The 24,865-nt window shown below is 43.8% G+C and overlaps 1 protein-coding gene across 1 annotated transcript in view; it reads left to right on the plus strand.

Annotated features, from left to right (window-relative positions):
- The window catches only part of VOPP1 (VOPP1, WBP1/VOPP1 family member), a 114,330-nt gene that overhangs the window by 70,611 nt on the left and 18,854 nt on the right, over positions 1 to 24,865 (plus strand). Inside the window, exon 3 of the mRNA XM_012805893.2 lies at positions 24,022 to 24,099. Within this exon, the coding sequence (XP_012661347.1) occupies positions 24,022 to 24,099 (78 nt within the window). The remainder of the gene's footprint in view (positions 1 to 24,021; positions 24,100 to 24,865) is intronic.

Genomic DNA, 24,865 nt, shown 5'->3' on the forward strand with positions numbered 1-24,865 from the left:
GAGTTATCTCAAGAGCTTTGTCCTCTACCTCTGAGATTCTTTCTTCTTCATGGTCTAATCTGTTGTTGATACTTTCTATTGCATCTTTAAGTTCCCTAATTGACTACTTCTACTCCTTCAGCTCTGCTATATCCTTTCTATATTCTTTATATCATTCATCTCTTATTTGATTCAGTTTTTGGATTTCCTTTTGGTGATTTTCCACTTTATCAGCAGTTTCCTTCATTGTTTCCATCATTTCCTTCATTGTTTTCATCATCTGTATTCTAAATTCCCTTTCTGTCATTTGTAACATTTCTTTATAGGTGGAATTCTCTGCAGTAACTACCTCATGGTCCCTTTGGGGGTTGCTCTGGACTAGTTTTTCATGTTGCCAGGATTGTTCTGCTGATTCTTTCTCATACGTGTTTTCTTTTATCTGTTTCCTTGCCCTAATTTTCCTTTCATTTCCTCTTGCTCTTTAAGTTACCATGCCACTGGCCTAGGGTTTCGATGAGTCATTTTGGTACAGAACCAGAAGCATAAGAAGATTGAAGAAGAAGAAGGGAAAAAAGAAAAAGGAAAAAAAAAAAGGAAAAGAAAGGAGAAGGGGTGGGTAAAAGGCAATATTGTTAAAAAGAAGAGAGGAACAGAGAGAGTGAGATAAGAGCAACTTAGGTGTACAGTAGGATACTTTGACCCAACCTTAAAAACCCCAAACCTCTGGGGGTGCTGGGTTGAGTGATTCCCTTGAGGTCAGCAGCTCTTTGCTAGCCTGTTTGGACACAGTACCCCACTTCCACCAAGTAGAAAGGAAAGACAAAAATGCTATAAATCAAAGCGAAACAACTAAAAAGAAAAGTTTACAGGATAAAATTGGGGGAAAAATAATAGGGTTCATTTTTCACTCGCAAAAATGAACTTCTAATGGTTAAAAAAAGGCAACAATGGAAATTTATATTTAAACTTGAATAATGAAGTAAAAAAATGAAAGAAAAAGAAGAAAAATCTATAGGGAAAATGTTGAAATTAAAAAACAAAAACAAGAAAATAATTCCAAAAATGGAGGCATCTATGGCTTAAAGGAGTAGGGCACTGGCCCCATATGCCGGAGGTGACAGGTTCAAACCCAGCCCTGGCCAAAAAAAATCCAAAATCAAAGCAGTATAAATATCTTGCTGAATATTGCTTGGGCAATAATTGATCTTCTGGGGTATGAGATGTTAATTACAATGCTGATAACAGCTATATGAGATGAAGACTGGATGAAGAATTCTGCTGATTTCTGAAACCCCACAGCCTGGAGAACCTAAATCTATCCTTAGCCTGCTTAAAAGGCACTTAAACTGCTAAACTTGGGCAAGCACAAGCTTTCCCAAGAAAGCACTTGTCGCAGGGGTGACTCCTGAATTGGCTATCCACTTACCCAGTATGCCAAAACTGGTCTCACTCTATGCCCCTTAAGGGCCAAACACTTTTAGCTCCATCTGGCCCAGTGGCTCAGTCTGGGGCCCTAGACATTGCTTAAAGTCCTCCGCACTCTTACCCAAGTTCTTGCAAGGTAGTTCAACTGAGTGCCAAGTCCAAAAGAAACCAAAACAGCTCACAGGTAAGGCCTTTCCAGTTTGCAATCTCACTGCTGCTGTACTTACAGCTGCCAGCTGGATTATACCAAACAAACATTTGCCAGTTCTCCACTGCTTTTGTCCTCCTCATGGGATCCGGAAGTCTCTCACTGTCTCTCTGTATCCCAAAAGGGATGTTTCTGGGCAGATCTAACCAACCAGAGATAGCTGGGGTCTTTTCTCCACAGACTCACCATGCCCAGTTGCAAGGAAGCTGTTACTTGGCCACCATCTTGCGCCTCCCCTGAGACGTCAAATACTTCAATGACATACATGTTGAAGGAATTTCCTGTAAGTAAACCAGCTCTTCGGGATATTCTCAGACCCATCCTCTATGATGACCAGCCCAATGCTCTACCACCAAAGTAAACTCACTCAGAAATATTTGATCAAAACCCAACTTTGACAGTGGTGAAAGTATTAAAAACATCCACTGGTCTTTTGAAAAACATGACACCTAAAATGCTATCAGGCTTGTAATACTCTCAATTAATGTGAATGGCTGAAGTTGTTCTCTAAAGAGGCACAGGTTGGCTGACTGGATACAAAAACTCAGGTCAGATATCTCCTGCATAGAAGAATCTCATCTTACCTTAAAGCATATAGACTCAGGGTGAAGGGATGGACATCTATAATCTAGGGAAACAGAAATCAGAAAAAAGCAGGGGTTGCAATTTTATTTACAGATACATTAGGTTTTAAACCAACAAAAGTAAGGAAAGACAGGCATTTCATATTTGTTAAGGGAAATACTCGATATGATGAGATTTCAGTTATATAGGTGCCCAACCAGAACTCTCCTCAATTTATAAGGGAGACCCTAATAGACATGAACAATTTGATATCTTCCAGCACCACAATAGTTGGAGATTTTAACACTCCTTTGGCAGTGTTGGATAGATCCTCCAATAATAAACTAAGCAAAGAAAGTTTGGACTAAACTTCACCATACAATAATTGAATTTAACAGATATCTACGGAACATTTAATCCTAATAAAACTAAATGCACATTCTTCTCATCAGCCCATGGAACATCTGAAAAACTGATCACATCTTAGGTCCAAAGGCTAACCTCAGCAAATTTTAAAAAATAGAAATTATTCCTTGTATTTTCTCAGATCATCTTGCAATAAAAGTTGAACTCACCAATATCAGGTATCTGTATACTCATACAAAGACATGGAAACTAAATAACTTTATAATGAATGATAGCTGGGTCATAGATAAGATTAAGAAAGAAATTACAAAATTTTTAGAACAAAATGATAATGAGGACACGAATTACCAGAACCTATGGGATACTGCAAAGGGAGTCCTAAGAGGGAAACTTATAGCATTGCAAGCCTTCCTCAAGAGAACGGAAAGAGAGGAAGTCAACAACATACTGGGACATCTCAAGCAACTGGAAAGGGAAGAACACTCCAACCCCAAACCCAGCAGAAGAAAAGAAAGAACAAAAATTAGAGCAGAATTAAATGAAATCAAAAACAAAAGAATTATTCTAAAGATCAATGAATCAAAAAGTTGTTTTTTGAAAAGTTTAACAAAATTGATGAACTTTTGGCTAACCTAGCCAGAAATAGAAAATCAAAATCCCTGATATCATCAATCAGAAATGACAAAGGTGAAATAAGAACAGACACCTCAGAAATTCAAAAAAATCCTTAATGACTACTACAAAAAAAACTCTTATTCTCAGAAATATGAAAATCTGAAGGAAATTGACCAATACTTACAAAGTACACCACCTTTTTAGACTTCGTCAGAAAGAATTGGATATGTTAAACAGACCTATATCAAGTACTGACTAGCATCAACTGTACAAAATTTCCTAAAAAAGAAGAGTCCATGACCAGATGGCTTCACATCAGAATTCTACCAAACCTTTAAATAGGAACTAGTACCCATATTACTTAACCCAGGGGTCCCCAAACTTTTAAAACAGGGGGCCAGTTCACTGTCCCTCAGACCATTTGAGGGCTGGACTGCGGGCCCCGGGACAAGTCGGCTGCTAAGCAGGACAGGCAGTGGCAGCAAAACCCCCCCAGTGGGCCAGATAAATGTCCTAGGCAGGCTACATGCAGCCTGTGGGCTGTAGTTTGAGGACCCCTGACTTAACCTTTTCCAAGATATATAAAAAGAAGGAATGTTTCCCAACACATTCTATGAAGCAAATATCACCCTGATTCCAAAACCTGAAAAGACACAACAACAAAGGAAAATTATAGACCAATATCTTTAATGACTATAGATGTAAAACTATTCAGTAAGATCCTAGCAAACAGAATTCAGTAACACATCAAACATATTATACACCATAACCAAGTGAGTTTTATCCCAGGGTCTCAAGGTTGGTTCAATATACGTGAATTTATAAATATAATGTATTAAATAAACAAAATTAAAAACAAAGACCATATGATTCTCTCAATCAATGTAGAAAAAGGCTTTTGATAATATCCAGCATCCTTTTATGATCAGAACACTTAAGAAATTAGGTATAGAAGGGACATTTCTTTAACTGATAGAGGCCATCTACAGAAAACCCACAGCCAATATATTGAATGGAGTAAAATTGAAAACGTTTCCACTCAGATCAGGAACCAGGCAAGGTTGCCCATTGTCTACACTACTTTTTAACATTGTAATGGAAGTCTTAGCCATCACAATCAGGCAAGAGAAGGCGATCAAGGATATCCAGATAGGAACAGAAAAGATCAAACTCTCACTCTTCATTGATGATTTGATCCTATACCTCAAAAACCCCTGAGACTCAACTACAAAACTCTTAGAAGTGATTAGGGAATACGGTAGCATCTCAGGACACAAAATCAATACTCAAAAATCAGTAGCTTTTATATATACACCAGTATTTATCAAACTGAGAAAACAATCAAGGATTCTGTTCCTTTTACAGTAGTTCCAAAGAAAATGGAATATTTGGGAGTTTACCTAAGAAAGGATGTGGAAGATCTCTATAAAGAGAACTATGAAACTCTGAGAAAAGAAATAGCTGAAGTTGTTAACAAATGGAAAAACATACCATGCTCATGGTTTGGAAGGATCAATGTTGTTAAAATGTCCATACTGCCCACAGCAATCAACAGACTTAATGCAGTTCCTATTAAAGCACCACCATTATACTTTAAAGATCTGGAAAAATTAGTACTTCATTTTATATGGAAACAGGAACAACTCAAATAGCCAAGACATTACTCAGAAATAAAAACAAATCAGGAAGAATCACACTACCAGACTTCATTAAAACAGCATGGTAGTGGCACAAAAATAGAGAGGTAGTTATATGGAACAGAATAGAGAAGCAAGAGATGAACCCAGACACTTACATCATTAGATCTTTGACAAGCCTATCAAAAATATAAATTGGGGGAAAGATTCCCTATTTAACAAATGGTGCTGGGTGAATTGGCTGGCAACTTGTAGAAGACTGAAACTAGATCCACACCTTTCACCATTAACAAAAATTGACTCTCACTGGATAAAATATTTAAACTTAAGACATGAAACTATAAAGATTCTTGGAGAGTGTAGGGGAAACTCGTGAAGAAATTGGTCTAGAAGAATACTTTATGAGGAGGACCCCCCCAGGCAATTGAAGCAACACCAAAAATACATTACTGGGATCTGATCAAACTAAAAAGCTTCTGCACAGCCAAGAACATAGTAAGTAAAGCCAGTAGACAGTCCTCAGAATGGGAAAGGATATTTGCAGGTTATGTTTCTGATAAAGGTTTAATAACCAGAATCCATACAGAACTCAAACTTATTAATAAGAAAAGAGTAAGTGATCCCATATCCTTGTGGACAAGACACTTGAACAGAAGCTTCTCTGAAGAAGACAAGTGCATGGCCTACAGACACATGAGAAAATGCTCATCATCTTTAATCATCTGAGAAATGCAAATCAAAACCACTTTGAGATATCATCTAACTCCAGTAAGAGTAGCTCACATAACAAAATCCCAAAACTACATATGTAGGCATGGATGTGGAGAAAAGGGAACACTTATGCACTGCTGGGGAGAATGCAAGCTATTATGTTCCTTTTGGAACGTAGTTTGGAGAACACTCAGGAATCTAAAAGTAGACTTGCCATTTCACTTGGCAATTCCTCTATTAGGTATATATCCAAAGACCAGAAATCACATTACAACAAAGATATTTTCACCAGATTGTTCATTGCAGCTCAACTCATAATTGCCAAGTCATAGAAGAAGCCCAAGTGCCCATGAACCTGTGAATGGATTAATAAATGTTCATGTATGTTACTGTGGAATATTATGCAGCCTTAAAGAAGATGGAGACTTTACCTCTTTTATGTTTACATGTATGGAGCTGGAACATAATCTTCTTAGTAAAGTATCTCAAAAATGGAAGAAAAACTATCCAATGTACTTAGTACTATTATGAAACCAATTTATAATCACTCACACTTTCATAAGAAAGATAAATCTCAACTATAGCCCAAGATGAAGGTACAGGATGGGAGGGTAGGGAGGAGATTAGATGGAAGCAGGGTAAATGGTGGGACCATTCCTATGGTTCATATTGCAGTGGTACATGTCCAATCTATTAAGTATAGAGTATAAATGTCTTAACACAATAATTAAGTAAATGAGGTGAATGACGGCTACGTTAGCATTCTTAATTGTATATGAAATCAGCACATTGTACCCCACAAAGGCATGAATGTATACATGATCTATATGTTTATGACTTAAAAAAAAAAAAGAATCCAACCTGCTTATAAGAAGGACAGAAAACCACCTAGTATTTGCTTTCAAAGCAGTGTGTCTTTTCTTTGGCAGCTCTCAGTATGGACTTGACAGTGGGAAGTGCTGCCTGCAGTCAGGCTGTGGGGGTGTCTGGGGCTAGTGCCCACCCTGTCTAGATCCCTAGGCTCCTTGACTTATCCTGGAAGGTGCTCTCTGACAGTGAGGTACAGTGGCCTTTTTTTTTTTTTTTTTTTTGCAGTTTTTGGCTGGGGCCAGGTTTGAACCCACCACCTCTGGTATGTGGGGCTTGTGCCCCACTCCTTTGCGCCATCGCACTGCCCCAGTGGCTTTTCTTGAAATTAATTTTTTCATGTGTTTCAAAATAAGCCAGAGAAAACTGATGATTTAGATGTACAAGTTTCTTTAGTGGTTATTTTTTTTTCTTTTCTTTCTTTTTTTTTTGGAAGCAGAGGCTCCTATTTTAGTCCTGGGTAGAGTGTTCACAGCCACCTCAGAATCACTCCTGGGCTCAAGCAGTTCTCTTGCTTCAGCCTCCTAAGTAGCTGAGACTATAGGCTCCCATCATTTGCCCAGCTATTTTTGGAGACAGTGTCTCGCTCTTGCTCAGGCTGGTCTTGAACCCATGAGCTCAGGCAATCTACCCACCTTAGCCTTCCAGAGTGCTAGAATTATAGGGGTGAGCCACTTCACCTGCTTGATGCACTTGTTTTTGTTCTTTATTGAATTAAAATGAATCTAGTGTTTCCACAGATTATTGAGGGCAGGTTAGAAGTGACCAAGCCTTCTGAGTGGATGCCAGTGACTTAAAAGTGAGAGTAGCTCTGTGGTCCTCTGCAGCACTGGAGGAGGAAAGATGTGACCCCAATGGTGGCCATGACTTAACCTCGGTTCTCTTAGAGTGCTGGGGACCTTGAGGCCATCCCTCTGTGTCTACACAGAGTAACAGCTGATACCAAAGATGCCAGCTGTCCGTGCTGGGCTGCAGTGTGCTCAGAAGCATCTTCCTGATTGGCTGTCATGTGGCTGAGGCTGGTTGTTGTGTTTGTGCACATGTTTTTTTTTTAATTTTAGTCTTTCAGTTTTGAGTACTGCTGTGGGTAAGAATGTGTGGAAACTGCTCCGAAGTCAGCCCACTGAGACTTGAAGGGCTCCTTGTCCTGTGAGCTCAGAGGGATAATGACAGCCTGTGGAAGTGACAGCATGCTGGTGAGAACGCTTGCGCAGGGAGGGCTTCTCCTAAGTCCCCTGGGGGATAAGAGTGAGACATTTCCTTTCAGAGTACTCACATTCCCCTGTGTCTCTGTCTGGTTCATTTTGCTCCATGACTAATGCTCAGTGTATGTGAAGTGCTGTTCACAGGTGTCACATTGAGATCTCAGAAGCCAGCTTGGGAGAGCTAGCCTCACCTTGCCACTTCTCCTGCCTGCCAAAGTTGAAGGTGCTACCATCACTCCTGGGTCCCTGGACAGGAGGCCATTTCTGACCAGGAATAGATGTTGGTCAGCTGGACTTGCTGAGCTCTCCCTTTAGGACGTGTGCGAGAGAGGTGGGGATGGTTCCTCCATGGCTGTGCCGTCTCCACACACCCCTCCCAGACCAAGCACAGCCTGGGGTGGGGCAGGGGTCTGTCGTGTGCTCAGAGATTTGATTACAGAATCTCTTACCCTTCAGTTCTTGTTGGGTTTACCAGTGGAGACATGTGGTGTAAGTTGGAGACATTTCTTCTCCACAGTGGGAGAAACATTTACTTAAAAGCTTTCGTTTAGGCCCCTATAATGTGCTCTTTCTATATGTATTTTGTAACTTGTTTTTTTAATTACCAAATATGATGAATATATTCTACTAAATTGGCATTCATGCTTTTTGACAGTGACAGAGTGCTCCCTGGTGACACACCATGGCTCTTTCACATTTTTCTTTACCTGGGATACCCCATGGCTCTTTCATGCGTTTCCATACCTGGGGTGTACCATGACTCTGTTGCCTTATACTTATTGTATATTCAAATGCCAATTGGGTGAGTGGGGGGTTGTTTTTTACTATTGAAGTTCCATAGTTCCTTACCTATAATTCCAAAACTTAAAGCCATGCTCATAAATATTTGATGATTTTCTTTGTAGCAAACACAGATTTGAACAGATTTGAGGCTGGTTCTAGTGTCTTTAATCCTCATGTACTGTGCTGTTCTGTGGTTTCAGTGCAGACTCTGGTGGTGTGTGATGATGTGTACAGTATTACCTTTCTTCTCTTTCCTGACTCTGGATAGCTCTGAGCCCAGGAGCCTGTAAGGGATGACGTTGTGCCCTGTTCTATGCCTTTGTGCATTGGAACTTACTTTTGCAATGGTATGAATCTTCAGAAACAGAGTTGCTGAATCAAAGGCTATCCTTATTTTACATGGTAGTAAATATTGCCAGACTGCCCTCTTTGAAGGTCTCATGGTGCAAATGGCTGTCACTGGGTGTTAACACCTGTTTCAGACCATCCTTGCCAGCCATGCATGGTGCTGTTTAATCCAAGTGCCCTTGGTGCTCTCTGAGTTCATGCCAATGTACTGTTCCACCTGTGCTGAATCTGCCTGTTGCAACATCCCTCCTTTTTAAGGTGGGACAGTGACAAGGTACTGGGAACCATGGTAGGCTCCTGTGCCATGCTTAGCGAAACGAGACAGAATTGCTCTTAAGCTCATGTCTACTGTGGAAGACAGAAGCCTTCACCAGCTCACAATAGTGCTTTCCACAGTGAGTCCTGTGTAAAGGGATCACACCACAGTGCAGGTGCTGTAGGGAGAGGCCTTACAGGTCTGGTCTCTGCAGAGGGAGGTGCAGTACTCCCTGAGTGGGAAGAATGTAGGCTCACAAGTGTGGAGGTGCGCTGGGAAGCCCCAAGGCTGCTGCAGAGGGCACCTGGCAGGCGGCAGGGGTCAGGGGGCGACATAAAAGGAAGGAGGAGAAGCTTTGTGAGAAAGGTCTCACGTGGCCATCAGAGGAGCTGAGTCTCCTGCACAAGGATAGGCAGCCTGCTGGCCTCTCTTATGGGTGTCTGGTCTCAGGGTGGCATGTGGGAGGCAGGTGCACAGGAAAGGGAGATAGTGAGATCTGGGGTAAGGACCAGAACAGTGTGCATGAGGAGTGCTTCATAGAGGAATGTGGGGAATCAGCTAACGCAGGTTTCCGGCTGTGAAGATGATAGGAAAATGACCATTAAGAGAGCGTGTTCTGGGAACAGCTTGGAAGAACAAAGGAGAATGGGGTGGGGGGTGCTGGGGACATTGAAGGAATAGAATCAGTGGGGAAGTCATTCTTGCAGCTCAGGAGGGAGTCTAGAGGTAACATGTGGGTTGAAGCATTCTGGACATGTAAATAGTAGCTAATTGGCTGCCATGGCCTGGATATGCATTTCTTCAGAGTTCTTATATAGAAACATGTCACCCAGTGTGCTAATATTGAGAGAGAGGGTTTTCCTGCCCTCTGCCCTGTGAAGATGCAGCAGCAAGTTCTGTGAAACAGAGGCCCTTGCCAGGACTGGCTCTGCTGGAGCCCTGATCCTGGTTTCCCAGCCTCCAGAGCTATGAGCAGATGTTTTTGTCATTTGTAAATTATCCAATCTGTGGTATTAGTTACAATTGCCAGAAGGACTGAGACACCAACTGGAGTAAAAAATAGAGCTGGGAAAGCAAGCATGGTGTCAGCCTGAATGTGAGTTTCCAGGTTGTAGAGTGCTCAGCCCAACCTCACCCCCAGGTCTCATCGCCACACTTGTACTATCCCTTTGGTACTTACCATGCCTCTGTGATTTCAGTAGTGAGAAATTATTAGCAAGTGTAAATATTATAAAATTCTAGATAAACTTCTGTTTTATATTTTTCATATTACCTTGTTACTCTTGCTAGGATTCAGTTTTTTAATCTCATAGTTAATCAACCAGAAAGTGAAAGAATTGTTTTCCAGTTTAGAGTTGAATAGAACTGAATTTAAATCATCAGTTTATGAAAGGAGAAAGGCCTCTGTCCTGGAAACATAAGGGTTTCAAAACCTCTAGACTTAGCTGAGTTCTGCAGCAGTCCATCTTACTTCATGTCACTTTTGTTAACTCTGGGCACAGCTGAGCTGTCAACTCAGAAGCAAGACTTCTCATGGTTAAAGCAGCAAGGAAATGAGACTTTCTCTCCATTTGTTCTGCTAGGATTAGAATAAGCCTACCATGGTAGGGTTAGGATTATTAGAATAATCCTTTCCCTCATGGTAGAAATAATTGTAAACTTGCCCCAGGTAAACTTCATATGCTACCCTGAATACAACCAGTTAGAGCTTGCAGAGTTCAGAGGCGTTTTTTGGTAACAAGTGTGTCTCTGGAGGATGACTGGCAGGGCAGCCATCCTCCCACCCCATAGTCTTGGGGTCAGGTCTCATCAGAGCCGCTATACTCCCTCCTTAGAGCCTTGACATTTTCAGGTTTGCTGTGGGACGTGTTGACCAAAGCAGAGTTAAAGGATGTGACTATATGTCTAAATGAACAGCCACACTTCTGCCCACCAGGAAAGCCACATCAGACCAGGACGGATGATTGTGACATAAACAGTTGTCAGCTGAGGCTGACTGAAAAGAAAGAGCTGCCAACTCCTTGTCAGGTCTGTGAAGTTTTTGACATGGTAGTAGCAAGACAGGTAAAAGGCCTAAAAAAGCTATGTTCAGAGAGATAAAAGTCTTTTTTTTTTTTTTTTTTTTTTTTAGCAAAAAACTGTTTTCTCACAGATATACAGTATTAAAACCAATAATAATATGTCTGTTCCTTGACAGTGGTGCTAGTATCCTGGCTATTTGCATATGCCCAAACTCTTCAACGTATAAACTAAATACGTGTAGCTCTTTGTATATCACTCAAACCTCAATAAAGCTAGACAAACATAACTGACCAGAAAACCCAAACAGCATTCCCTGTCCACCTCACCTCACTCTGCAGACAGCCCTGGCTGTCCCCAGAAAGCAGAAATAGGCACGAGGGCTCCAAAGTGAGGGCATCGTTCCTCTGTCCTGGCTGTGTCAGGGTCCTTAGGGTCATCTTAGGAGTGAAATCTGGCTAGCAATTCTCCTGTGAGCCAGAGCTGAAAACCACTGCTTTCCTGAGTGCTCACCCATGGATGACTACTTGTAGCTGCTAGGGGGCTTTCTGGGGATGGAGTGGAGGATGGGAAATTTCACTGGGCTACCACCCCTCTGTGTGTCTTTTCCACCCAGAAGGAGCTGTGCAGGGTGTCCTGACTGCTGCCTCCTTTGATGGAGAGGACAGGACTTCCCACGTCAGGCTAGGGTCCTAACAACAAACCCAGGGATGTGCCCAACTGAGTCATATCATAATAAGGCTAGAAATAAATAACTTTGTTAAATAATGTAATAAAAACATTACTAAAGCCAGATGGAGTGACTCACACTTGTAAATCCAGCAACTTGGCAGGTTGAGGTGGGAGGATCTCTCAAGCTCAGGAGTTTGAGGCTCCAGTGAGTTAGGATGTGCCACTGGTGGAAACACATGGGCCTGTAGCTGGTGGATCTGTAGCTGCTGTGACAGCCATACCCTGAAACCAAGTAGTGAGATTGCAACATGGAAGGGAGGTCACTAATGGAATTTGCTTTTGGCTCCATCATCAACATTTCATCATTGATTTGAATGAAAATAGGAAGGAGAGCCATGGTAGTCATATTTGCAAGTTGTAGAGAGAGGAGGTCTTGATCCATCTCTCTCTCTTTCCTTTCTTTTTTTAGAGACAGAATCTTACTTTGTCGCCCTCAGTAGAGTGCCATGGCATCACAGCTCACAGCAACCTCTGGCTCTTGAGCTAAGGCGATTCTCTTGCCTCAGCCCTCCCGAGTAGCTGGGACTGCAGGTGCCCACCACAATGCCCAGCTGGTTTTTTGTTGTTGTTGTTGCAGTTTGGCCGGGGCCAGGTTTGAACCTGCCACCCTTGGTATATGGGGCCAATGCCCTACACACTGAGCCCAGGCACCGCCCCCTTCTTTCTTTTTTTAAATTTAGCTATAATTTACTTCCCATTCTTTTTCTAGGCAGTGAAGCTGATCTTCTGAATGGAGGACACCACCTGTGTGTTGCCCCCTGGGCAGGGGCCACCACGTGCAGGGCCCAAACCCTCCTTTCTGTCCAGCTTATAGCCTCAGTGCTCAGCTGCTGGTCTACCATTTCTCTCCATGCTGTTAGGCCAGCATGTTAGTATGCAGCCTTCCCTCTTCTCTTCTTCTTTTTTTTTTTTTTTTTTGAGACAGAGCCTCAAGCTATCCCTCTGGGTAGAGTGCCGTGGCATTACAGCTCACAGCAACCTCCAACTCCTGGGCTCAAGCGAGTCTCCTGCCTCCGCCTCCCAAGTAGCTGGGACCACAGGCGCCCGCCACAACGCCCAGCTATTTTTTGGTTGCAGCCGTCATTGTTGTTTGGCTGGTCCGGGCTGGGGATTCGAACCCGCCACCTTAGGTGTACGTGGCTGGCGCCTTAGCCGCTTGAGCCATAGGCGCCGAGCCTCTTCTCTTCTTCTTTTGGTTTTCTTACTCAGGCAGCCTACTGGACTTTGGAAGGATCTCAGGGCTTGTAACATTCTACTTTATCTCAGGCCTCAGCCTCCTGTCTCTCTGTCTGGCTGTGGGGACCACTGGAGGGGGTCACACCCAGGTGCCTGGATTGGAGTCCTTGCAGAGAAGGGCTGGGTCAGCAGTCCAGGGTCCCAATACAACTGACTGATTCTTACTTATTTTTTATTTTTATGAGACAGAATCTCACTTTGTCATCCCTTGTAGACTGCTATAACATCATAGCTCACAGCAACCTCAGGCTCTTGGGCTCAAGCAATTCTCTTGCCTCACCCTCCCAAGTAGCTAGGACTACAGGTGCCCACCACAACGCCCAGCTATTTTTAGAGACAGGGTCTTGCTGTAGTTCAGGCTAGTCTCAAACATGAGCTCAGGCAGTCAAGCCACCTGGGCCTCCCAGAGTGCTGGGGTTACAGGTGGGAGCCACTGAGCCCAGACATAACTGACTCATTCTTTAGTGAAGGAAATCTTGAGTGAATACCGAGTGCCTCAAGGGACAAAATAATGAGTCTGAAAGCTCTTGATAGGATAAAAAACGGCCAGGTTTTGTAAGTTCCAATTTTTTTACACAACTTATGTTTAAGGTCCTATATTTAGGTCCTATATTTAAGCTCTACTGTTGGGGTACTTGTTGGGGAGACAGAAGTTACTAAGAAGCTAGGAAGTTTCAGCTGATGCAGGTCCCGTCGGGATCCAGATGTATCTTGGCTGCTAGAAGGTTAGTGATGGCAAAGTTCTGAGAGAGTGTGGAAGTGCAGTTCCGCTGCCCAAGATCCTACCCAAATGGGCATGGTTTCCTGGAGAAGGGAAGGTTCAAGTGTGAAGAGAATAAGACTGGATTCCACCTAAGGAGGAATGCCTATTGCCACAGAGAGTGTGTGGCCCAGGACACAGCAGGGAAGGGACAGCCAGTAGCTGTGTGGCTGGGGCTGGGTTCCTTGCTGCAAGGAAGGCACAGAGCTCTCCAGAGTCCTGTAAGAAGGCTCGGCCAGTCAAGCCCTCCTCTGTTCCAGAGCATGACTTCCAGCCTGGAGGACTTTGTGCTTAGAGACCCCCAGTGTCTTGGGAGTGGTTAAGTGGAGGCCTCTGTTGAGCCTGGATGGACTTCCTGATTCTAATTCTGGATGCTGTGTTCTATCAGGTGCCACACGGTCAGCTCATGGGAAGTGTGGATGATGGTAGGAGGCACAGAGGGCAGGGCTAGGCGGGTCTTTAGAAGTAAGTATATGTTGTTGAGGCTTTCTTCTGTAGGTAGGAAAAAGGATTGGCATAGTAAATGGAATGGCATTGACAGAGTCCCCTGCTTTTAGAGGTCTTTGTTGTCATAACCTTCAAAGGTTTAGAAGATGCATACTAAGCTTACCTGGGGCTTATTATTCAGCCCAAAATAATGAAATCCTGTATCAATCTTCCCACTCGGCATAGAAGCTCCAACTGCTTCTTAGGGAAACAGGATGCTGACTGCTCTTAACTGCTTTCTGCTGATGATAGATGGTGGTATGGGAGAGGCAGCTAGAGTACCCACAGAGGAGATCGATCCAGGGTTTCTCTATTATGAAATTACCTAGGCTCCAAAAATCAAGGTCCTGTGAATTAAAGAAAAGTTAGTGAAAACAAATTTATTAAGGTGCTGGCCAAGTTTCCTGCTCATCTCGAGGCTTAATCCAGTGGGCTGGTAACCACTGCTTCTCTTGATGTTCTGTGATAATATGGGTAAAACCTCGACCCCAGTGTAGTACATAACCAGGCTTCCACTCTGACATGTCAGGTTTTTTTTTTTTTTTTTTTTTTTATAAAAAATAGGTTGTTGTATTGGAGATGTCCAATGGCGTTCTGCAGCTGTCTTTCTGTCGTTGCTGAGATTCAGAAAATTGAGAGTGAAAAGAGCTCTAGTGAGCATGTAGGATACCCTCTCCCCCCTCTGTTTATCTAACATATCTTTCAATGTTTTATGATGTCACTCAATAATGGCTTGTCCTTGAGAATTGTAAGGAATACCATGAGATAATCGAATATTCCAAAAAGATAGGAAGGTATTTAATTTGTGAGTAGAATAAGAAGGTGCATTATCAGTTTTAATTGATTTAGGGAGACCCATAATATTAAAGCACCCTAACAAATATTGAATGACATGATGAGTCCTTTCTCTCTGTAAAACGGTAGCCCAAGAGAAATGAGAGAAAGTATCTATAAAATGATGAACATGTTTCAGTCTACCGAAGGATGAGACAATGGTCACATCTATCTGCCATATCTGATTTGCTGCTTCTCCTCTAGGGTTGATTCCCTCCAGAAAGGGAAGTAGTGTATCCTTGAACAAGAAGGGCAGTTAGAAAGAATCTGCTGAGACTGAGTTCTTGTAAGTTGAAATTTCTTACAGAGCATTTGTGTATTAGCGTGTGTGTAAGAGTGAAAGGTAGAAGCTTTTTCAACAGTACCAATAAGGACCCAATCTATTTTTGCATTAAGTTAGGTCATTGGACCTGGTAGTATGGTGTGTGCTCTGATATGAATTATGTAGATAGGGTGAGTACAATGCCTTATAAGTGCCTGAATAGATTGAAAGAGAGAAGAAATCTCATCAGTGGAAGTTTGTTGTATGGTTGCTGTTTCTATCTTTCTAATAGCTATGCAGGGAAACTGAGAGTCCATGACCACATTTATTGCACAAGGAAAGTCTTGAAATAAAAATAGCATCTATTTTATTTTTTGAACTGAGGTATAAGGACTTTGAACAACTTTGAAAGTATTACCATCTATATATCCAGCGTTACCATGCTTGCTGGCATCTGTATAAAAGATAGCAGCATCCAAAATTGGAGAGTCTCTAACAACATAAGGGATAATCCAAGAAGTAAGCTTTAAAAACTGAAATCTTTTGTCCTTAGGATATTCACTAGTAATTGAGCCTATATAGGATGCAAAAGCAATTTGCCACAATATTGATAATTGAAAATTGAGTCGAATTTGCTTTTCTGTGAAAGGAACAATAATAGAATAAGGATTGTAACCTGTAAGTTAGCAAATTCTATTTCTATCCTTAGCAACCAATTCACAAATTTTATCTAAGTATTGTTATTTTTGTGTAGTTGTGTTAGAAAGGAACAACCATTCTAAAAGAATATCTACTTGATAAATAACTAGTGGCTATAATTATTAGCCGAATTGAAATCTGACATGAACCCTATCTAATTCTTTTGATGCAAACTCTTTCAATTAGTTGCAGTTCTTCCTTCATTTCCAGAGTGAGAGAACGAGGACTATTTAAGTCCAAAGATCCTTCCAGAATTTTGAAAAGATTAGACAAAGCATAGGTTGGAATTCCTAAAATGGGGCGTAACCAATTAATATGACCTAAGAGCTTTTGAAAGTCATTTAAAGTAGATAGGGAATCCAATCAGAGTTGAACACGTTGTGGAAGAATTTGAGTCAATTTGTATCCTAAATAATTATAAGGAGCTATAGTTTGCACCTTTTCTAAAACAATTTGAAGACCATAAGACTTTAATATACATACAGCTTGTTCAAACATTTCCTGTAAAACCATTAAACTCTGATGTGCCAATAAGATGTCATCCATATAATGAATAATGTAGGCTGTAGAGTATCTCCTTCTAAGAATCTGCAACGGTTGATAGACAAACTGTTGACAGAGCGTAGGACTATTCAACATACCTTGTGGCAGAACCTCCCACTGGTAATGCTTGGGAGGGTTCTGCTGATTATAAACAGGAACAGAAAAAGCAAAACATGGTCCGTCTTCAGGATGCAGGTATATGGTAAAAAAACAATCCTTTAAGTCAATAACATACAAATACCAAGTGGAAGGAATCATAGAGGATAAAAAAAGTCCTAATTGCAGGGTTCCCATGGGTATAATAGTTTTGTTAACTTTGCAAAGGTCAGTGAGCATTCTCCAATTGCCTGATTTCTTTCTTATCACAAAAATAGGACAATTCTAAGAGCTGGTAGATTGCTTGATAATGCTCTTGCTCCGATTGTTCCTGTACTACTAATTTTAAAGCCTCCAGTTTTTCCATAGTTAATGGCCACTGCTCAACCCACACTGGATTACTACTCTTCCAGGATAACCTAAGAACATATTTCGGGGCAGTAGCCTCTATGCTAAATTTGACATTTGCAAGGAATTAACATGAGAGGATGGTATGGTTATCACAGTATTCCATTGCTAGAGCAAATCGCAACCCCGTAAGTTAATAGCAATGTTGGCTATATATGGTTGGATTTGAGCATTCTGCTTATCTGGCCCCAAGTAGGTCAAAAGCAAAATACTCTGAAAGATTGAATCTAGAGTTCTGGTGCCAACAAAGTAATATCAACAACTTGTTTGGCCATTTCCTGGGCCACTGATTTAGAGCCATAACCGAAACCATTGGCGTCTGTGTCTAACAGGCCAGTAAAGGTTTTATCCTTCAGAGTAAGAGTCAATTGAGGCCTACTCTTTTGACAGATGTTTGCCAGAAAATATGGCTTATGTTTCTAGGCTCACCAGTATGTTTTTCCCCAGTACCTTGTAACTTGTTTTTTTTTGTTTGTTTGTTTTTTGAGACAGAGCCTCAAGCTGTCCCCCTGAGTACCGTGGCATCACAGCTCACAGCAACCTCCAACTCATGGGTTCAAGCGAGTCTCCTTCCTCTGCCTCCCAAGTAGCTGGGACCACAGGCGCCCACCACAACGCCTGGCTGTTTTTTGGTTGCAGCCATCATTGTTTGGCGGGCCCAGGCTGGATTGGAACCCACTGCCTTAGGTGTATGTGGCTGGTGCCTTAGCCACTTGAGCCACAGGTGCTGAGCCAGTACCTTGTAACTTAATGCACAGCAAGAGAAGCAATTGAGCAATCGTTTGTCCAGCCAAAATTTGAGTTGGTTGGTTTACCAAGATCATGATCTGTATTTCCCCTGAGTAATTACAATCAATAACACCTGTGTGGAGAAACATTCCCTGAGATGCTAATTCACTTTTCCCAGGCAATAATCCAACAGTACCTGAGGGCAGAAGACCATGCTGCCATGCTGAGAAGCAAAAGGACATTATCAGACGCCATAAATCCAAAGCAACACTGCCTGAGGTGGCATGTAAAAGAGACTGAACAGAGTGAAGTTGCTGGTGAATGAGTATATTCTCTGGCCCATATTCTTTGTCTGCAGGCCCGGGGCTGGGCCCACCTGCTAGTTTCCCTGCAGTAAAGGTGTTCCTTTTTTATTGAACTGAGAGCAGCACTCACTTGCCCAATGGGGTGCTTTCTTACACCTGGGACACAACTCAGGAGTTTCCATTTGCTATACGTCTTTTGGTCAGTGTGTTTGTTATAGAGCTTTCCTTTCCAACATTCTTTTCTCCTATGTCCCAATTTTCCGCAGTTACGACATTTAGGACAGTACATACTGACCCCTTCTTTTAAAGTGGCAGCAAGTAAATTAGCTTCGTGGGATTCTGTTCTGATGTCAGCACATGCCCAGATATACTCCTCTAAGGTAGCATTTGTGCTCTCAAAGGTCTCAGGACCTTTTGACACTCAGAGTTAGCATTCTCAAATGCTAAAGTTTGGAAAAGCATGTCTCTGAGCTCTGGCTGGGCAAGGGCCTTATCAACTGCAGTTTTTAATTGGGCTAGAAGGTGGGTATGAGGTTCACTCCCCAACTGCATTATCTTAATAAAATATTTAGAGATATCTACAGGAACCTGAACCTTTTCCCGGGCTCTAAGAAAACACAGCCTTGTCTGGTCTACAGCTATGTCATCGTTCTGAAGTTGATTGGAAATCCCTAGCCACTGACCAGAATCAGTGAGCTGTTCTGATGGGTTTTTTTGTTTGTTTGTTTTTTGTTTCTATTAAGTCAAATACACATAGATCATGAATACATTCATGCATATGCAGGGTAATTCTTTTTTTTTATACAATCTAACGTGGTTACATTACGTGCTCTGATGTTATAGGGATTCTTCTCTGCTGGTTTTGGCAACTCATCAGGTCAGCCTCCTCCTTCCACCAGGTTTTGAACTGTAAATACTGTCCAGACTCAAGAACAGTTCTGGCTATCATGTCCCAGTCATAAGAAATGAGCCACTGCTCTTATGCAAGCCCCTATACAGAACTCTAGAAAACAGGGATTACATACCATACTGTGCTGTAACCTGTTTCAAATCTTTAAGGACCACCAAGGTGATCATATGGTGATCAAAACTTTGGCCTCCTTGAGGGTGTTGGGGATCAGGACGAATATCAGTGACTGTAACCGGGAAAAGCCCCAAAGTGTCTTCTCACTTAAAGTCACCAGTTTTACGCCCTTCTAACACAGCCTTCATAACAGAAATCACAGGTGATTCATTTACATAGGGAGGTGCTGAGGGCAATATTGGTGCTCTACATTGGCATTTGTGATAGTGAGACTATTTACCAGTCTTCCAGTTGTTTGATCTGAGCAGCCATAATGGCCACAGAGGTAATTCCTTGCTTATTTGTGTCTGTATCGTATGCTTTATGATTTCCAGTTCTCCTTAGGTCCAACTTCTCACTGAACATCACTATTCTCCTCACTTTCAAATTCTGGCTTGACCATCGCCTTCTTCCTCAGTTTCTAATTCTCGTGACTCCCCAAACAGGAAGTTACCCATTGTTTTCTCTAAATGTCTTTGCTTATTTATCAAAGACCTCACTTATTCCAAGCAAGGTTCCCTAGATTCTGTATTGGCCAAAGGTCCCACTTGCCCTGAGCGGAGTTTCTTTTTTGACTTCTTCCCACTGTCTGCCAAAGGCCTCACTTACTTCCAAGTGTCACTTTCCCCTTTGGTCCACAACCCTGGTGTCCTGTTGTGTCCTGCTGTATCCTGCCAACTATGCTAGATGTTGCAGCACCTAGGGCCCCGGTCTTGACTGCTGCAGGAAGGAACCAGCTGTTACGCAGATTAGAAATAGGAGCTTTCAGGAGGCGGGCTAACCTTGATTGCAGGGTAGCTCCAAGCAACCTCCGCAGTAGCCTTTTATTGAGACAGTACAAGACAGGTGAGGGGAGTATTAGACAATGACTACATATCTAAGGATTGCCATGGGCTCGGGCTCTTTCTTCACAAGGAGCACCTGTGGATGAATTGCCCAAGGGTACACCCCCAGCTGCAAATCATTTTGCTCAGAGGTCATCTGGCTCTTGGTGTCCTCTACACCTGTACATTACTTCAGAGAAGCAGCTTGGCTATCAGTGTTGAAGCTGGCCAATAAGCCACACTTGATTACACTAGCATTGTCAGAGGAAGCTTCCGTTTTGATCTTTGGGAGGAGACAGACTCTTTGGGGGTCTTCCCAGACATCAGAATGAAGATGCTGTGTCTAGTCAAGTCTGCCCAGGCCTGTCCTTAAGCTTCAGGGGACAGTTTGGGAAGAGCAGAGACAGCCCAGGGACATGAGGAAGGGCCTGGCTGAAGGGACAGTGGGTGGGACTGCTCCTCCACCCTGCCAGCAGGGCTGGAAGAGCACGCACATGCTCAGGCATGTCACATTTGATACCTTGATCTGTGGGTGACCCTGGCACTCAGCCAGGGTTGTTGCTAGTCAGCGGGGATACCAATGGTCAGCTGGGGGGGGCCTCTACCATGCTGCAGGCCCTCCTGCTCTGTGTCTTGGCTCCCCATCCCCTTCTTTCAGGTGATACCTTTTACCTCCTAATGGTCACAGCCCATAAGTGTATGCACGGTTCTTATGCTGATGCCCTCTGAGGTTTTTTTTCAATTGATTTTCACCTTTATAAAATTCAGCCAAATAACTCGATTTTATAGTCTACCAGGGGATCTCAGCAACTGGAACACTGTTTGGGTGAATGGTACTGTGAATGTCAGCCACTCACACCACCCACTCCCGCCACATCAGCACCATGCTCTTTTGTAGTACTGTATCCAGCTGTGCCATGGTACTGTGAATGTCAGCCACTCATGCCACCCGCTCCTGCAACATCAGCACCATGCTCTTTCATAGTGCTGTGTCCTACTATGCCACTTGTCTTTGGCTAACTCACCTGCTAGCTGTAGCAAGTTATTAGTGTAGGATAATGCAGGCTTTTCTGGCCATCTTTCTGTTCAGTTGAAGTTGCAAATTAAATGAAGGAGGGGGTCAGGCGCTGCTGAGGAGTGGCAGCTGAGTTCTGTCTGGGCTTCATCTCGGGGGCTTCCCACTCCTTATGCTGTCTCTGTTACCACATCTTTCTAATTTCCACTGCATTTTATACAAGCAGGGCCAAGTAGGAATGGGAACATTAAGTAGAGATGACAAGGTGGCCCTTGGTTGTAAGAGACTCCAGGATCACAGAAGACAGCATCTGTGCAAACACTTTCCCAAAATTCTGGCCAAGTCCATCTGTGGCTTCCACAGACAGTGTTCTGGTCAGAGAGGATGAGTGGCATCCCTAATGTCTTGTTTTCTAAGTTTATTTCAAATGTGGCACTAAACATACTTCATATATGGATGCTTTAAATATTGACCAGACATTTGCCAAGTACTTGGCTTGGCCTGCAGTGTGAGATGTTTTAGTGCTGCTGTGTAATCGGAGACTGTAAATGAAGCACAGTGAAACAACACACATTTATCATGTCACAGAGTTTGGGATCTGGGTGTGAGCACAATACAACTGGGCCTTTGCTCAGGGCTGCAGGTGGCTGTGGGGCTATGTTCTCTCCTGCCCTCAGGGCCCTCTAAGTGTGCTCAGGTTGCTGGTGGGACTCAGGTCCTTGTAGCTGTGAGACTGAGGCCAACTATGAGTCCCAAGCTCCTGCTGACCACATTGAGTCCTAGCCACAAGACCACCCTTGAGCATAGTAGCCACTTCTTCAAAGCCAGCAGGGACACCTTGTGGCAGAGTCTGGTGTGATATTGTCAGGGGTGTGACCCTGCACCCTATGGGACGAATCATGTGGGGGCAAGGCTCTTGGCCATACAGGATTGTCACTCTCATCATGCACTCAATTCAGTTGCTGAGGACCTGTCTTTGCACATGGAAGTAGTCCCACCTCTCTTAGTTTAGTTGTCTGACATCCACTTAGCCTTTACTTCTCTGACTGCTGCCCTCCCTTGCCACACATGTACATACCTAGGGCTCGGCCAGACAGCGGAGACCTGTGGGGAGGTAGGTGGGAGGCACTGTAGCTACGCTGTGTGCAGTGCCAGGCCTTTGGGGGCCGCCCTGGGCCAAGATCTAGCACCCCATGGTGGTGTTCCGTTAGCCCCCATGCCCTGTGCTCAGCACTCTTTTCCAACATGAGGCCAAAGGGGACAGCACTCCCCACCCCAAACATGGTGGCCTGTCCTTGCCAAATTGGACTTCTGCCTGGTCACCTCCACAAGTCACCTAAGCACCCTGTCTGAAACTGTCTCACCTGCCACCTTCCTCCCCCTGTTCGCAACCTGCCCACATTAGCTCCGTTTTCTACAGTAGAACTTAGAATCATCTTAGAACCAACTTAGACGTACTTCATGTTTTTCTTGTCTACTGTTTATCTTCTTCTTCTAAAAAGAAAGCTCTTTCCTGTAGGGGTGTCCCCCCCAGGACCAGCACAGGGCCACTGGCAGCCATCTTGAGCTCATTGGTTGGATAAAGCAAGTTAAGAGGAACTTAGGCCACTAGCTGCTGGAGCACCTCCCAGAAACCCTGTCAGTTTGCGTGCCAGGTAGTTCAGGCTGTGGGCCTTGGACAGATGGCATGTGAGGATGTCTGTTTTGTCTGAGTTATATGGATATGCACGTGTGGTGGGTGAGTGAGGGAGGCTAAGGGTGTCTCTCAGCTCAGTTTGTCCTGGAAACAACAGAGGATTTACAACCAGTGGGTTCTGTGTGTTTCCAGAGAGGAAGAACTGGTCCCAGGGTCTTCAGCATCCTGCTAGGTTGAAGAGGAGAAAGTAGCCTCCAAGCTCGGGCTGCCAGGTCATGGCTGCTGCTACACCACTCTGCATCTTAGTTAGTATTTCTAGGGAGCCATCTTCTACACATATTTTTACATGTAACAAGCCTATTTGTAACTGTAGTAATAGATAAATTTGGTGCCCAAGATTGAACTGTGTATTTCTCCTTGCTATTTTTTTTTTTCTTAAAGGAAACCAAATTAGCTAGAAGCCATAACACTTAGGTGGGTAATCACTTAGTGTTCTGAGAGGCAGCCTACCCACCCCAGTGCCTGGCTATGTGGGCTTTCACTCCTCGGTAGAAGCGCTTCTGAACCCCAAGCGCAGAACAGAAAGATGACACTTTTTACAATGTCTGCCCTTTTCCAGGGAAGGCAAGGGCTACCAGGCAGAAACATCCAGGGAGCGGAGCTGCTTGTCTGAGGCTGCATGAGGTCTGGGTGAGGAGCAGCCCCCTAAAGGTCTTGACATGCACCTATGCCCTGCCAAGGACCCTGAGCTCCAAGCATGTTGGGGAAGCCGAGTGAGCAGTAATCATCCCAGGGCTTGAATAATTTGCCAGAAGCTCTACAGTAGGCGTCCTCAAACTATGGCCCATGGGCCACATGCAGCCCGCTTAGGACAGTTATCCGGCCCACTGGGAGTTTTTGCTGCTGCTGCCTGTCCTGCTTAGCAGCTGACTCCTCCCAGGGCCCTCCAAAGGTCTGAGGGACAGTGAACTGGCCTCCTGTTTAAAAAGTTTGAGGACCCCTGCTAATGAGTCACAGGAGCAAGATCAACCCCCCTGATTCATCTGACCCCATAACCCTCTGATTTTAGCCTCTGCACCACTGCTGAGCTTCCTCCGGTGGCAGAGCTGTGAGGTTAAGTTCCCCGCTGTGGTCGTGATGGAGGAATCGTGATAGAGGAATCCATTAGGGTTTGGCACATGGGATGTTTAGTGACCGGGGGGAGGCAATGGACTTGAGTTACAACCCCTCTTGGCACTTTGCATTTGGGCCACAGCTGAGCAGTCAGTTCTGCTCATGGTGAAATGATGAAGCACAGTGTAGGTGGTTCTGACCCTTGTGCTGTACTTTTTCCTCCTAAGAAAGGTTGTGTTGGAACCTGGCCTGGACTGCATGACTGTGGAGTGACCAGCCTGTGCCCTCTCTCCACAGATGCCGCTCCTATGAAGACTGCTGTGGTTCCCGCTGCTGTGTGCGGGCTCTGTCCATACAGAGGCTATGGTACTTCTGGTAGGTCACTTTCCTCTTTGCTTCCAGATGCCTTTCCCCACTACCACACCCTGGAGCTCTGCCCCCACCAGCATGTCATACCCTCAGTTGTGTCACCTTGGCTCATGGCCTTGGGGGGTGCCTTTGAGTCAGCTTCATGACAGGCAGTGGTGCTTACAGAGTTTGCACAGAGCTCACTTCATTTCCAGTCTACCCATGGTGGGGAGAAGGGATTTAGGCTTTTGCAAAAGTGGCTGTACAGCAGCACAGCTCCTCAGTCAGCATTTAAAAAGCAGCCAAGGCCAATGGTCTTCAAGAATCAGAGAGACTCAGCCATTCAAGACTAGGGATAAAGTTTCTGCTACCTTGAAACCTTTCCCACTCATCTGTGCCAGCCTCAGAAGCTTAAGACCTCACTCTCTTTATGACTTAAGCTTCCTTAAGACTTTAAGATTCTGTCTGTACTGACTGTTTAAGACTTTAAGACACTGTTGAGCCTGCTATCACAGCCACTTGAATATTTTGGTGAAGTATTGTCTGTCCCATCAACAACAGGGTCTGATTATGGAAACCAGCAGGGAGGAGGGACTCTGGGTATCCCCCAGCCTGTTCTTTTTACAGGGGTGCCTTCTCTCATCATCACCTCACCTCACCTGCTGGCCAGGCTCTCCCTCCCTGCCTGGTACAGCCCCCGAACAAGGATGTGTTGATCCCCAGCTTCCCCTACCTCAGTTGCTTGTGCCTAAAACTCTATAATAGCACATGTTCTTTTTTTTTTTTTTTTTTG

Source organism: Otolemur garnettii, unplaced genomic scaffold, assembly GCF_000181295.1.
Source record: "Otolemur garnettii isolate 467f Iridium unplaced genomic scaffold, OtoGar3 scaffold00045, whole genome shotgun sequence".
NCBI lineage: Eukaryota > Metazoa > Chordata > Mammalia > Primates > Galagidae > Otolemur > Otolemur garnettii.